This window comes from Chenopodium quinoa, unplaced genomic scaffold (assembly GCF_001683475.1).
Source record: "Chenopodium quinoa cultivar QQ74 unplaced genomic scaffold, ASM168347v1, whole genome shotgun sequence".
NCBI classification, from domain to species: Eukaryota; Viridiplantae; Streptophyta; class Magnoliopsida; order Caryophyllales; family Amaranthaceae; genus Chenopodium; species Chenopodium quinoa.
Window position 1 is genome coordinate 12864699 of NW_018742738.1, and position 16393 is coordinate 12881091.

Consider the following 16393-nt stretch of genomic DNA (forward strand, 5'->3'; position numbering starts at 1 on the left):
AAAATCTTACCCTCACATCCTTAGCCGGTACAGGGGCTGGAGCTAACAAAGGTAGTAGCTCCTAAGCATAGCACCGCCCGAGGATCACATAGGACCGCCAAGGGGTACCAGCTCCCTCAGACATGCTCGACAAACGCGCGTCGTTGAACATATGACGTGGTGGAGGAGTAGGAACGACGAAGACATCAGAGGAATGCTGTCTAGCAACCCTCTCTCCTAAGTACGCGATCGCTCCATAAGTCCCCAAGAAATAGCGACGCTCAACAGAATACTGTGCGGCTAACCCAGGGACTGTCCAACCGCCCCATGGCCGGTACACCACCTCAAGACCCTACAACGAACATCAATCAGGCGAAAGTATACTTAAAGCATCGCGAAAAAGCAAATAAATAATAAAAGTCGTACCGCGATGATCCAGTTCCGGACATGTGTAGTGGACATGTCCACATGGTGGCCGCCCCAAGAGGCGCTCACTGGAAATCCCCGCGGCGATGGTCTCGCCGGTGCAGCAGAAGGGAAATGCTCGTAGAACCAGATCTACAAAGAGCTAAAAGTGTGAGTAACTGCTAAACTAATATGCAGAGCTAAACTTTATAGGGAATAATGTTTACCTCTACGACCTTCCAAAAGGCAGATAAAGCAACGTTATAGGCCAAGATGGCCCAGTCATAAGTCCCAATCCGGTGAAGATCACGGACAGCAAGGAGATAGTAAAGCAATGCCCTACTACCCTTGTCAGGGGAGAATGTCCCTGACAACAACATCAGCACAAAAATGCGCACCCGCTGCTCTCGGGTGGTCACATCATCATCAAGAGTCGCTGCCAGCGTCGAGCGGCGAATTCCCCTAGCACTAAACTGAGTCGTCTCGACCTCATCTCGGGCCCGAATAGCGATCGGCCCCAACAGCTCCTCGACCTCCGAAGAAAAGACGTCGCTTCCACTGTCAAACGGCAGTGGCACAGAGGTAAACTTCAGTCCTGTGATGAGACTGAAGTCCGTAGGGGTGACCATCATCTCGCCCCAGGGGAAATGGAAGGTGTTGGTAGTGTCCCAGAAGAACTCCACCAAAGCGCGCACTACATGATGACCCCCGCTGGAGGCGACCATAGCCTCAGAGGTCTCGAACAGAGTAGCTAGCCCACAAGACTCCCATAGGAGTCTCATCTCAGGATCCCTGGCGATGTACATCCTGTACAAATCGCCCAAACCATCACAGCCGGAGTCGTGATGTCTCGTCCTCCCGGGCGCGATGCCCTGTCTCACCCTCTCAGAAATATGGTGGACGGGGGCGAAGAACAGGGTCCGCTCATCCCACTCCGGAAGTCGACTAAGCGAAGTGGAAGGCGTGACGTCATCCTCTACGGGCTCATGCTCCCATCTATTGTTTCGGGACTGTGAACCCAAGCCTCGTTGTCTAGACATGCTACATTGTGCAAAATCATCATAAGTTAAAGTTCTATAGTATCTAAGGTTCGCCTAGCTGCATGATACTATGTTCGCAAAAACAAAGTACGTAGTACTAAAACAGAGCACAAATTCAAATTGAGCATAACGGCATTTTTCAAGCAATCAAAAAATTTCTTGCAACACTATAGTAATTATTGTGACAAATTGGACAAGAATTGCTAGCAAAAACATCAAGAACGAGTCACATTGTTCTTCACGACCTTAAGAGGTCCAACAATGGCAAATTGCTCATTTCTTCACAAAATTGAGTCAAATAAGTCTCAAATTACTCCCAAGGCAATATATAAACATAATCAAGCAATTTCATGGCATAAAACTTGACAAACAAAGCAAATTGAGCATTATAAATTTCTAATTTTCATGAAATTCGTGAATAAACATGCCAAAAATTCATGAAAACCGATGTGAGTTTGAAGAAAACTTACATAGATTGGGAAAATAGATGAAAAGAGCTTTGATTAGCAACAAATTTGAGCAAATTCGGTTGAGAAACGAGCAAGAACCGAGCAATTGAAGTTTTCGGATTTTTTTCGAGCAAATTCGCGACGAGCAGCCAGCAAAATGAAGAGGAAAGGGGTATTTAAGGAGATCCCCGTGCAGGCGCCAAGCCCTATGCATTGGCGTCACAAATTTGGCTTGGCGCTTGGCGCCAATCTCAGTGCTTGGCGCTAAGGCTAAATGATTGGCGCTGATGGCTTTTCAGTGGCGCCAGATCACCCAACCCCTGGTGGGGTTGATCTACCTTTTTGCAACATATTTTTGGGTTCCTTGGTACGCCAATTAGCCCCTCTAAGCAATATGACATGATTTAGTAATCGGCTTGATTACGTAAAGTGATCGACCTGATGAAAGATCGTCTCACTTACCTTAAAGCGCCTAAGCATTGGCTCATTAACAAAAAGCATCGGCATATAGAACAAAAAGCACCGACATATAGGTTCAAAAGCAAAAGGGCACCGACGTACAGGTTCAAAGCAGCAGAAATGTCGACGTACAGGCATAGCGGGGGCAAAGTTCAGGCGAACTTTTAAAGATCGACAGGCGTGGATCTTCGGTAATTTCCTTTGGAAAATTATCGCATCAAATGAGGATGACTTCAAGAGAGGATATCTTCGACAGCATTCCCTAGCTTGCGGAGAGTTGCCACAAACAACTGGAGGTAATTTCGGGCGAAGTTGTCTTCGATCATATTCCCTTAGGCATGGAAGATGATCATAATGCGGATGGGGATTGTTTCAAGAGAAATAATCTTCGATAGTATTCCCTTGGATGTGGAATATTATCAATGCGGAGGAGTATCGTTTCGGGCGAAGCAATCTTCCAAATTGGAAGCAGTTACAGGCGTAGCAGTTTTCAAGCGAAATGACATTCTCTAGCTTGCAGGAGGTCATCAAAACAGATCGGTTACTTTCAGAGACGTGTGCTCGACGGTGCAAGCTACGCGTTTCTTAACTCTTGTTTAACTAATGCTAGTTTTGCAGGTATCGACGTTACAAGAGTGATTTAGGATCGCAGAACGTTCTGAATCATTCTCCGTCCCTATCGCTACTTTGACTTTTGTTTTCGAAACTTGCGTTTCTCCAAACTCAGTCAAAGTGGGGGCTTCTGTAGACACCCAAATGTGTCTCCTCAAAACCAAACCCGGTGATGAGTACCTTTCGCGTCGAATCATAATCGAATGGAGTGAAAGTGAGGAAAGTCTAGTGTTGCGGAAAGTTTTATTTTCTTTTCTCTTCTCTCTGTTTTTGAAAACTTATTTTAAGAAAACAGTCAATCCAGTTTTATTGGTCCATGATATGGGTCCAATAGTAGTGTAGTTGGATGGGGCTTGCAAATACTTTCCAACGATATATTATGAGCCCAATTCCGATGAATATTGAGGAAGTTATGGCCAATTTACTAAAATGGGCCCGGTTTGAGCTTTATGTACGGCCCAGTGATCTAGGGGAGGGCCTAATATGATTTATCATTCCTAATGCAATTAGGAATGGTTTTAGTCTTCTAGATTCGTCTAGAAGGTTCTTTTCATTCTTAATTCAATTAGCATTGATAAATTGACTTTTCAGAGTTTTAATCAAAATCAAATAGCATTTTCGAGGAAATTATATGATTTTATCCTCCAGTATGGCAAACTTATCTGATTTTCGAAAACGCGTTAAAATTAGGCTTGGCGCCTAACCCCAGGCCTTGGCGCCTGGAACCAGGCCTGGCGTCTTGGTGCCTGGCACCAGCTAGCCAGGGTTGGCGCCAGCTCTGTTTTTTGTGCGTCAGACTCTGTTTTGTTTAATTTATCTTTTTGGCTGATTTTCTCTATAAATATCGTATTAAAAACTCCGTTTTCATTCACCTACAATCAGTTTTCATTCGCAATCATTAATTCTCTAATTCTCTCTTTAATCATTCATCATCAATTCTCATCTACATTCATCTACAATTAGTTTTAATTAGCATTCATCAATTCTTTCTTTCTTTCTTTCTTTCTTTCTTTTCATATACAAAATTAAGCATTCGCAAGATCTATAGACACCTAGCTATATTCGAAGTTGCCTTCGCCCTAGACGTGAAAGGTTTAATTTCTGAGGGTTTGGTCTCAAATCTCTATTTCAATTATTTAATTTAATTGTTTATTTATTATTTTCCTTGAAGTTACTAACGTGTGTATTTTGTTATTAGAAAGAGGTACGAGGCATCAAAGTAAGTATTTTAATTGATTTATTGATGTTATGATGTAGACATCATGTTTATATTGTTATTATGATATTCCTAGTATCATGTCTAGGGTAATTTTAATATTAAATATGATTGTTATGATGCTTTCTACGTTCTTTCTAATATTTATGATTGTTAGTATCCTGTTAGGGCTAAAGATTTGATTTTTATTGCTTAGTGACATGTTAGGGTTTGTTATTAATCTTGTTAGTATCATGCCTAGGATCTTGCTATTTTTATTATGCTTTAATATTAACATGAACATGATTATGGTTATAATTGTTATAATTTATGATGATTATGGATGTTATTATTATTATTATTATTATTATTATTATTATTATTATTATGATTATTTTATTCATGATATTGATTATTTATTATGTTGCTTGATTATTTATTTTTATTGCTTGATCACACCTTTTATGCATGTTTAAAGGGAATTGGTACTTGTAATCACGATTAATAAGATAATTAATAATCTTGTTAGGGTTAATTTGATTATAATTCAAGTGATCGCCAATAATAGTTTATTTGTGCATTAAATTCAACCAACATAGATAAACAGGTTTAGGGTTAATCCTAATGATTGCATGTTAATTAAAAAGCGCACATGAATACGATCTGAATAAAGTAGAGGCCTATTATTAGGGCAGGTTCAATCTCTTTTAGGTTGGATTTGTACCTTCATCCCCGAACCCTTATTTGGTTCTAGACCTTATGGAGTTGACGATCTCTTGAATCGTTAAGGGGTGTAACCTTCACCTCGTGAATGGTTTACAAGTTCCTAAAAAAAACTTGTTGGCGACTCTTTTACTCTATCTTCTTCCCTTTTGGACGCCACCGTACTTTAGTGTATGATCACAGTGGGGTTCAAGCTAGTGATTTAAAGGCTTGAAATTATTCCCTACAGAGACTCACCCACCATAAGCCAGGTGTTCAACCCGGGATCCGGATATAGTCAAAGCTAAACTGTGGTGAACCGGGTAGGGCAAACTCACCAAAAAAAAAAAAAAAAAAAAAAAAAAAAACATTTTATTTATTTATTTACTTTTAAATTCAAGAGAGGTACAAAGCCAAATGGACATATTGTACATTGAGACAATTCAAATGACCACACCCATATTGTAGTGTATGTGAATAATGCAACATTTTAATTGGGATATTAATAGTATTTGATTTTTGAAATGGATGGAGTATTCAACTTTTTTTGTCAAATTATAATCAGTTCGCATAATTTTGTTAAATGTTTTATTAATGTTGAATGTTTAATCATTTCACATATCAAATTAATTATATTAGAAAAAATCTCAATGTAACTTCATGTTTTAGATACCTTGATTTGATAAGCCCTTTGATTCAGAATTCATAAATGGAAAATTTGATTTAAATAATCCAACTTTTAGCCGATTTATTTTTAATAGTCCAACCTTTGAATTATTGCACAATAATCTAAGCTTTACCCTCCATTCATTTTTATTAGGCCAAACCGGTAAACAACTTACACCAACAGGTTGCCTTGCCATGTGTCTCATTTTGATTGGTTTAATTTAAAAAAAAAAAAAAAAAAAAAAAAAAAAAAAAAAAAAAAAAAAAAAACATTCCATTTTCCCTTTCCCTTCTTGGGCTCTTGCGTCCATAACTTCCAGCTACCAAAAACACCATAGCAACCACCCCCTTCAAGCTTCAACCCACCACCACCAATCCACTCAACCCACCAGCAGCCCCCTCCTCTAGACCCACCACCAATACGACTCCCTCAACCCATCAACAACAACCATTCTCCCCCTCAACACACCACCAATACGACCTTCAAAACCAGCCACCCCTACACCACCAATACGACCCCCACAACTGTCATTCTCACTTTCTTCTTCAACTTTATCATCCTGCAAATGAAATTACACCGTCTTACCAACACTGTCCTTTCTCCGACGCTTACCAGTGTAATCAGAAGGCAAATACCGTGAGTTCTCGGATTTCAGCTTCGAAGCGAGACGATGATCGGGGCCGATATCGACATTAAATTTAACTCAAAATCAACAAAATTAGGCTACAATTGGTTGAATTTGCTAACGATTCAATAGTTTTGGAAAGAGTAATGGGCTCAACCCATTAATTTCTAGGGTTTTGGAAAAAAAATTGAAGGTTAGGAAATGGGGGAATTTGTTGGACCTGAGAACCGACATTGGGGAATAGAGGAGAGAGAAAATGGTGGAATCAAGAAGAGAGATAAATGAGGTGGAAGTTTAATGAACGAAAAATAGGGTGGAGGTAGACACTTGGAAGGGGATGAGGCGGTGGTCGGCGAACTGGTGGGGGTGGCTAGTACCTGGTGGTGAACTGAGCAAGGAAGAAGAGGGAGGACTGGAGGAGAGACAAAATGGTTTTTAAAATTATTTTTGCTTTAAAAAATTTTGTTAAATTAAAAAAAAAAAAAAAATATATATATATATATATATATATATATATATATATATATATATATAGAAATGGGATCATGTGAGAACCCATGGTTTAGGTGAGAACCATTTTAAAATGAGAACTCATCTAACACCATTCATTTTTATTAGATGAATGGTTCAAATTTATTGTTTCATTAGTGGGAATTCACGTGGGCCACCTTCATTAATTGTAATGATTGTTTGTATTTTTTTTTTTTAATTTTTGTGCATTGGGACACAAAATCTGTCAAAAGCTGTCATTATTACATGCTTTTTATTATTTATTGCATTGAAACACGTTACGTTAAAATGTAGTTGAAGTGTACGTCGTTAATGATGTTTCGTAAAATATATCAAGTGTTTCAATTTATAATATTAATGTTTCATATATATTATTGCTTGTTTCATACAGTTGGGCTCTATATGAACTAGGTGTACTGTGATTTCTTATACCTTATTTATGTTTCAAAAAACATGCCTTATGTTTCATTTTATACTACTTATGTTCCATAAAATATATGTATTGTTTCATATACTAATGATATTGTTTTATACATAAAAATCATTGATGTTTCATATAATATTTCATTCGAATATTATTTATATTGTTCCAGAAATATGAACTATTGTCCCATAAATATTATACATTATTCTATACCATATGTGTGAAATGTACCAATGACTGAAATGCGTGTTCCCAAGAAAATTAAAAAGCATGTACCAATGACTGAAATGCGTGTTCCCAAGAAAATGCATGGGAAAGTGATAATTAATCTCAGCCATCCATTATGTGTAATTGGTGTACGTTAATGATGTTTCGTAAAATATATCAAGTGTTTCAATTTATAATATTAATGTTTCATATATATTATTGCTTGTATATTTTATTATATTATGTATAAAACAATATCATTAGTATATGAAACAATACATATATTTTATGGAACATAAGTAGTATAAAATGAAACATAAGGTATGTTTTTTTAAACATCAATAAGGTATAAGAAATCACAGTAAACCTAGTTCATATATAGCCCAACTATATGAAACAAGCAATAATATATATGAAACATTAATATTATAAATTGAAACACTTAATATATTTTATGAAACATCATTAACGTACACTTCAACTACATTTTAACTTAACGTTGACAACACAATTCAATGTAACATTACATTTTTAATTGAAACAGCGACAAGTCTTTTTGAAACAATAATAACATCTTTTGAAACATCTCAAAATTATTCCTTTAATACAATAAAATAAGTAATTAATACTGTTCCAATTGGATGATATGCCCGTTATTGTCAATACAATTTATATTGTTCCAGAAATATGAATTATTGTCCCATAAATATTATATATTGTTCCATATATAAGAACTAGTGTTCCAATTACATGATAATGCCCCTAGTTTTCGAATTTTAAATATGTCGTTCCAGAATTTTCAACTATTGTACCACATACAGATTTGCTCTTTTTTTGCACTACTTCGAAAATTCTACCAAAAAAATATCAAACGAACTCCAAAAATTCAGAAATTTTGTATGCTTATTCTACACAAAAAAATAAGCAGATTCAAAAAAAGAATCGCTTCAAAAGGGTTTTTTATGAGAGAGAAATCTTCATTTGAAATCCGTCTTTGCAGATTTGCTCCTTTTTTGCACTACTTCGAAAATTCTACCAAAAAAAATATCAAACGAACTCCAAAAATTATGAAATTTTGTATGCTTATTCTACACAAAAAAAATAATCAAATTAAAAAAAAAATAGCTTCAAAAGCTTTCTTTAGGAGAGAGAAATTTTCATTTGAAATCTGCCTTCATTACTCTCTCTTCAATGGCTAAATTAAAATGAAACAGAATTTTCCATTTTCTCTCTCTTCAATGGCTGAATCTCTTGGTTTTATAGTACATAAATCGGTGTTTCAATGCAGAAAATAAGGAAAAAAAAAGTAAAAAACATGTAGTAATGACTGAAATGCGTGTTCCCAAGAAAATGCATGGGAAAGTGATAATTAATCTCAGCCATCCATAATCTCAAAATTGATGGTGTAAGATTGGTTCTTATTTTAAGAGGGTTCTCACCTAAGGGGTGGGTTCTCACATGATCCCTCCCCTATATATATATATATATATAAATTAAAAAAAAAAAAAAAAAACATGCTTGGATTATTGTAATATAATCAAAAGGTTGGATTATTAAAAATAAATCGATCAAAGTTCGGATTATTGAAATCAAATTTTCCTTCATAAAATGACCCTAATTATGATTTTATTCTCACGTATAGCATTAACGAGCCGTAAGGAGTCCCTCTCATCATCAAATCTGTAGCTCCTCATCAGTTCACAACTTCTATGAGATCCCTTCAGCGTTTAGCTCGTCGGAGCATAACCCATGCTCGTTGGAGAAACTCTATGAATAACATCTTAGGGAGAACCCAGTATCCCTTTCTCGATCACCCTCTCTCGTTGTCCCTCCTATTTCTATTCCCCTGCTTTTCTCCCTCCTATGACATGCAGCGACATTGCTAACAACCACCACCAGTAGCGCCATCTGCTGCAACCAATCCTTAACACTTGACACCTCTTCCCTTTGCCGTTGTTGCTCCAACCAACCCCCACCACCATTGAACAACAACCTCCCTTGGCTGCCAAATACCACGCCACCCCACCCATTGCCCATAAGTCCATAACCCAAACACCACCCCACCCATTGCCCAAAACCTGAATAACCTCCCTTACCTTAACTTTTCAAATCCAATGCTAAAATCATTCAATTTAAAAAGTGAATCCCTCTCCTCTTTAAGGGAGGCAATATTTTTACTTCTTCTGACCATTGGTTTTCTCAAGCAATCTGCTCAACATCACTGTTATCTTCTTACAAATAATCTGAATGATCTGATAAATGGAAAGTAGACTCGATTCATCCCCATATCCTCTAACTGAACCATACTAAGTAACACAAACATTTGGAACTCTAACCAGCAAACTGCTTGCTATCAGCATATATAGCACTATAATACTTGGAATACTAACACAACAGAGAATTGGGAGACAGAATCAGATGGCTGATATAAATGGCAATTTAAAGCTTACAATTTGTCCACTTTGTAGGCTGATATGCTTCAGGAAGCTTGTAAGATAGGTTCACCAGCAACCAAAGGGGCTGAAACAGCCGTTAATGAGCTACTTTCCCTTGGGGGCTTAGATCGCAAGAAAAGATTGGGGACGGACATCTCAAGAGCTTTCTGGGCTGGAATTGATTTCCATGGGTTGTTTTAGATTCAATTAGCATTTAATGCTCTTCTTATGATATCTTCCATGTGAACAAGATAAGTATTTCAGAGCCATTTATATTCAAGTTTTGTAATCAGATCACAAAATGAGCAAACAACAAAGACTCAAAACTCTCTCCCTTCACAGGTGAGGATCCATTAATTTGAGTTAACCCATTATTAATCCTCAGCTGAAAATGATAAATCTGACAGCTGTTCAGTGTTCACAAAATTCATTAGCAAATAATCTCCATAATAAGCATTATTTTCCGCAATAGAAAAACTTGACCTCATAGCAAACAGAAAAAGGCGGTGCTTTCAGCATCAAAATGTATGCAAGATACTAACGGGGAATAGAGTAGCCCAAACCCCATAAATGTGAGATAAGAGTACACATCAAAATCTCAGAGATGTAAAAAATTTCTAATCTGATATAGTGGAGTTCAGTTCATTATGATGACAATGCCTGCTGCACTGCTTCACTAACTTTCTTTGGTGGTTTCTCAGCATGTATGTTTGTCACAACATTTTTCCGGGAATAGTAATCAATAACCTGTAATGAAGCACAACTTTAATCAAAAACAAGTGAAGTAACCTTCTGACTAGACAAGCACAAATCCACCCACAAACAAATATTGGGAATCTTCAATACACAACCAACTATAATCACAACTTCACAAGGTTCATAGTTTTATACTAGCAGCCAAAAACAGTATGCCAGTAGTGAAGTTGAGTAGCAAGGAGCTATACAGCAATGTAATGGTGAAATGACAGGATAAGTAATTTACTCAAACATAATTCTATGTAAAGTGCAGAAAACTGATCAATTTATGACCCAATCACCAAAAATGATGCACTATGTCTATAATGAACTGTCTACGAATCTGTCAGAAACTCAGAATCCTTTTAAACTAGGGACTTTTTTTTGAAACCTTTGAACTAGCAACAATTGTATCAGTGGGGTTAGCAGCCTTATTCTTGTGGAGAGAAGTAGAAGAGGGAATTTATTAGACAGTGGTAAATTAAGACTCATTTATCTTAAGTTTCAGCTCATGCACCCACATGGATTGATAACACATGCATGCCATGCAGAAGATAGAAGAAAGAACAAAAACTGATACTTCTGCACACATTAAGCTACATCTTTAAATGATATTGATCCAGTTCAATTAAATTAGAAAGTAGACTTCGACAACTTTCCAACAATATATTCAGAATTTTGGATATAAAGTTATGGCCAAAAAAACTCACTGAGGCACCAACTAGGCAACTAGTGCAAACATTGACCACAAATCCTAATATCTAAGTGAAAAAAAAGATACATACATGTTCTTTTCCATAATCCAATAAATAAGGCTACAGGGGGTGAACAATCCGTTCATTAAATGTTCTTTTCCATATTCCAATAAATAAGACTACAGGGGGTGAACAATCCTTTCATTAAGAACTCTTCACTTTCTTCAAATAATGGTTTGTGAGTTCTCTTAAAAAAACTCAAAGGTGCCTCCTATTAGCATTGATCCTGTACTGTTTGGGCCCAAAAAATTATCTTTCCACACTCAGACAAAGTCAAAGACCATTTTTATAACCCATAACTTTTATCTTCAATTGGACATTTGGAAAGCTATGGAAATTTACTTTCCAATACAACGGAATTTACATCAATATCATATTTATATTTAAAGATACACTTAAAGAGTAGAGAGCATCAATGATCAATCCTTGCACAATTTTAGTACATACTTTAAATATCATTCATCTTAAATCATACTTCCTCCTTTTACATATCAATCACTCTGAAATATACGTCTTCTATCAACACTTGCAACATTTTGACTATTTTACTACCTATGAATAACTTTGACTTGTTGGATTATCCTTAATGTATATCTTCATAATACCAATTTCATATTATTTTAACTAGTACAATTTAGATATAAATGGTCAACATAATTGGCAAAGGTAAAATCAAACAGTTGCAAGTAAAAAGAAAAAGAGGAAGTAATTAGGCTTATTACCTATCTTTGGATAGCTAGATCCAAGGGATTACAATTAGACAAGCACAATTATGTTTAAATATTTGAGAGGAATTCCTAGTATTCTACAAACAATACTATTCCCACTGGTTTTTTCAATTGTCCTTGAAATGGAGGTTTGTTAATTATATCAATGTAAACTTTTAAGGGAGAGCAAATGTTAACAAATACACTCTTATCTAGCTATCGCATCTGCACTTTCTCATGTTATCACATCATATAAATAAGATACAAAAACTTAAAGCGGAAGGAATTGTTATTATACAAGCTGTCTTTAGAAAAGATTTTATGAAACGATTCCTAACAAAAATGATTATTGGATCTTTTGAAAAAGATAGTAAAGTCAATAAAAAAGCCATGAAGCACATCAACTCAAAGTTTTGGAAAGGATCTATTATTCATGAACTTGTGGTTGGCTGCCAACAATGAAACATCCAAGCCTAACATGCAGCCCCTTACTACTTACGAAGTTTACGTGTATGCCCAATGCATGTAGTTGTGTTTAGCTACCAGTAATGAAACAGCAAAGCCCACCATGCACCCCCTAGCTGCTTGAAAAATCAAGAAATGGCATGTAATACAACTCCTTATTGTCGCTCATATATACCATTGACCAAAAACATTTACTCCAGGCCCTGGAAATATCTCCTTTAAAACATGGTCATTAGTAATCTTGCACCCAACTCTCACCTTGTAGCTCCTACCCCTCAAATTCTCTTAGCTCCACTTCCTCTTATAATTTTCTATATTCTTCACCACTCCTTTATCAGCACAATAAGGCAAGGTTTATGCAGTTCATACAATAATCATACCATAAACAATGCTATTTTTCATTGAAAGGAAGTTTATTCTCCTCTTCTTTCACCCTCTTCATTCTTGCTAATTCTCTTGTTGTCCCTTGTTTTTGGTCTAGTTGTCAAAAGTATTATAGGTAACTAATACATCATTAGTCAGTTAGGTTCAGTTTGTTTCACAATATTAATAATCGACACTGCTATACAAGTTCTCTCTTCGAAATGCTTATATATCAATATGGGATCTAGATGCTTTGGTCCAACTGTTGCACAAATTTGTAACAAAATATTGATTTATTTTTCAAGCAATATAAACTAAATGAACATGAAAAAGGCCTCTAACACCTCATCTGAAGATCAGAAGATGTAGCTGCATACAGAAATATCAGTAAAACCTCAGATTCATCCACCAGAAAACATGTATATGTGCCTTCTAGGCTCCCACTTTATATCTTATTAATTAAATATTTGCTTTGGGGTTGTGGGAAGGGGATAGATAAAAGGAAGATAGGCTTACTGGTTCAGTTTGTCGGTGGAAAGACTCTAGCCTAGACTTCAGAACTGCAGCAGTGTCATCTTTGCGCTGAATCAGAGGTTCCCCAGTAACCTACAGCAAACACAAAGAAAATGTCATACAAAGAACAGTAATTCTTAGTGGAACTGCGAAAATTATAACACACAGATATCATTCACAGAAGGCGGCTTTGTTTGAATATGCTATGCTTGAGCTAGTTCACAAAATCAGGAAACAAACATTCAGATAGCAAGTTTAGATTCTTAAAAGATAATGTACATAAGATAATTCATATAGTATGCACAAGGAGGAATAATCTGTTGTGCATCATCAAACATCAAAAGTCCAAAACCATTAAGCATAGGCGATGCATGTGATCATCAATCAAAAAGTTAAATAAAATTTAATCCAATGTCTCACATCATCCACTCCTTGTACTTTTGGAGGAGCAAATTTGGTGTGGTAGGTACGACCACTTGACGGATGGATCCAACGTCCAGTGATTCTTTCCTCCAAAATGGTATCATCAATAGCAAAGTTCAACACTTTGTCAATCTTAGTTCCTCGCTTTTCAAGCATCTCATCAAGCTGCATCAGTAGAGAAAGGAGAATAATTAAATTTCCCTTTTGTTGAGCAAATCAAGTCAATGACAAGAACGGAAAGATTTGATTCAAGCCACTACACTAAAGAAAAATTGGGCCTACCTTTTCTGCTTGGACCACTGTCCTTGGAAATCCATCAAGAATAAATCCTTTTTGACATGAAGGCTTCTTTATTGCTTCATCAATGATCCCAACAACCAAGTCATCAGAAACGAGATCACCCTGCTCATTGTAAACCGTGATATAAGTTTCTTTATATGGTTTCTCCCAATCAGCAGCACATATAAGTTAAATGACAAAGCATGACAACAGCAACAACAAACATTATCTAATATACTACCTTGTCCATGGCTTCTTTAGCCTTAACCCCAAGAGGAGTTTTGGCGGCCACTGCAGCTCTCAGCATGTCACCAGTAGCCAGATGACACAAGCAGTATTCATCCTTAATGATTGGTGACTGAGTACCCTTACCCGATCCAGGGGGTCCTGAAAAAAGTACAACATGATTCTAGAAAAGAATGTTTCAAACTCCAGCCATTAAAAAAAACAGCTATTTTTAAAAAAAATTATAATAATGATATTCTCCATATTGAAACTGACTAGGAAAGATGGGAACTTTTGCGAATTTTTGGGCTCAGTCAAACCAGCTCAAATAAAAAACCAGATGGTTTCCACACACTGAGAAGCACAGCAAGTGGGCAGCCCATACAGATGTGTGAAGCCGCTAACACCAGTCAGCAGAGAATTGTAGCGCAGAATTTCTTTAGCAAGGAATTCTATGAGAAGAGACCAACCACTCAACCAGTGGCAAGTCACTTTCATATACCAAAATTCAGCAAAGCAAATCAAAAGCATCAAGAAAAAACACTATCAAAGTGCAGGGAACAGCAATGTATTTGTTGTTCTTATCTTCTTTATTAGGAAAAATATCAAACATAGCATGAAAGCAGGACTGAAGGGGGCAGTTCTCCCATTTGTTCTATTCATCAAACATAATCGGCTTGTTTAGTATATACTATAACCACTTTCATCTTCTACCATTTTATTTATATTTATAATTAATTTTTTAAACTTTCCTGACAGAAACAGGGAATGCCTTAGAGTGTGATCAAGAACATGGAAATTGTACAGAAAATTTAGAATTTTGGTTTTAATTTAACATCAAATATGATGACAAACAAACCCAATGAAGTTCTCCATTGACATTATATCCCATGCTTTCCAAACCAAACATAAATCTAAGGGAAACAGAAATGTCCCAATCCTGCAAAACTCACCCCTTTACCTAACCGAACAAACTTGATGCAATCTAGGTGCAATTACAACAAAGCACAATAACTTTAATCCTCGCATAATCGAGAAAATTCTTAGAAACCAAGGACTCTGATCATCTTAATACAAATTCCCTTTTAGATTGCATTAGAGGAAATTCACATCCAAGAGATGAATCTAAATTGAAGGAAAATTTCATAAAAGAAAACAAAAGGCGACCGCCTAAATTCCAAAGGGATAATTACGAGTCGTAATGTTGAATAATCCAATGCATCTACTTTTAGCAAGCAACATTTGATATACATTATCTCAAACCCAAATTCATCCCCCTAAGAAACAAATCTATTTGCTAAATTACCATGTCTAATAATAACTGAGTGATTTTGGTGACCAAATTGCAAAAACAAATTGAACTCAAAAGCCCTAAAATACCATACTAAATAAAAATCCAGTGTAAACTTTAATAATACAAAGAAAGCTCCAAAATTTGACCAAATCTCACCCAAAAAAAATGTAATTAAACAATATCCAAATCACCAAACAGGCAAAATTCAACCCAAAATCAAAATTACACCCATAACATAAAAACCCAAAAACAGATCTTTAAACAATGAATTAAAAACCAAGTATAAATATAATAGATAGAAGAAATTAGATCTGGGAATATAGAAACAGGAAAAAAGGAGTACCAACGAGAATGAGGCGTTTGTCAGGCTTAGAAGAGCATTTCATACGGCGAAGAAGCTCAGACATGAGATCAAGAGAAGGGACATCTTCCAAATTAGCCGCCATTTTTGTGCGTGTAATTTTTCTTCAAAAACTCAACAAACAAGAAGAAGAAGAAGAAGAAGAAGAAGAAGGTGAGGAAGAGAAGTAGTTGTCTGGTGGAGAAGAAGTTGGAATAAGGGGGTTTGGTAAAATACAAGTGCAAAAAATGGAGGAGAGAGAGAAAGAGGTGAGTTAGTGATTTTTCGGACCTACCAAAGGTTTTTGGAGATTGCGGCCTCTTTGGGGTAGGGGTGGCAATTCGGGTCAGCAGGTCGGGTTCGGGTCAGATTTCGGGTCGATTTCGGGTTATGCTTAGAAACTATTAAAAATAGTGTAAAACTTAATTTTATTACGAAATATGAAATTTGGGTCAAATCGGGTCGAATTCGGGTTGTTCGGGTTCGGTTTAGGTCGGGTTCGGGTCTCTCTCAGTAACTTCGGGTCGGGTTCGGGTCGGGTTTTCGTGTCGGGTCAGGGTTTGCCAGCCCTACTTTGGGGTTTTT

The 16393-nt window shown here is 36.4% G+C and overlaps 1 protein-coding gene across 1 annotated transcript; it reads right to left on the reverse strand.

Moving 5' to 3' along the window:
• Nucleotides 1-10026: 10026 nt before the first annotated feature.
• Nucleotides 10027-16074, reverse strand: LOC110724280 (adenylate kinase 4-like). The gene is made up of 6 exons (XM_021903703.1): nt 15812-16074; nt 14191-14336; nt 13953-14072; nt 13668-13835; nt 13251-13340; nt 10027-10456 (listed from the first exon to the last, which is right to left on the reverse strand). The coding sequence occupies exons 1-6, from the start codon at nt 15912-15914 to the stop codon at nt 10355-10357; spliced, it is 729 nt and encodes a 242-aa protein (XP_021759395.1). The 5' UTR covers nt 15915-16074; the 3' UTR covers nt 10027-10354.
• Nucleotides 16075-16393: the final 319 nt, after the last annotated feature.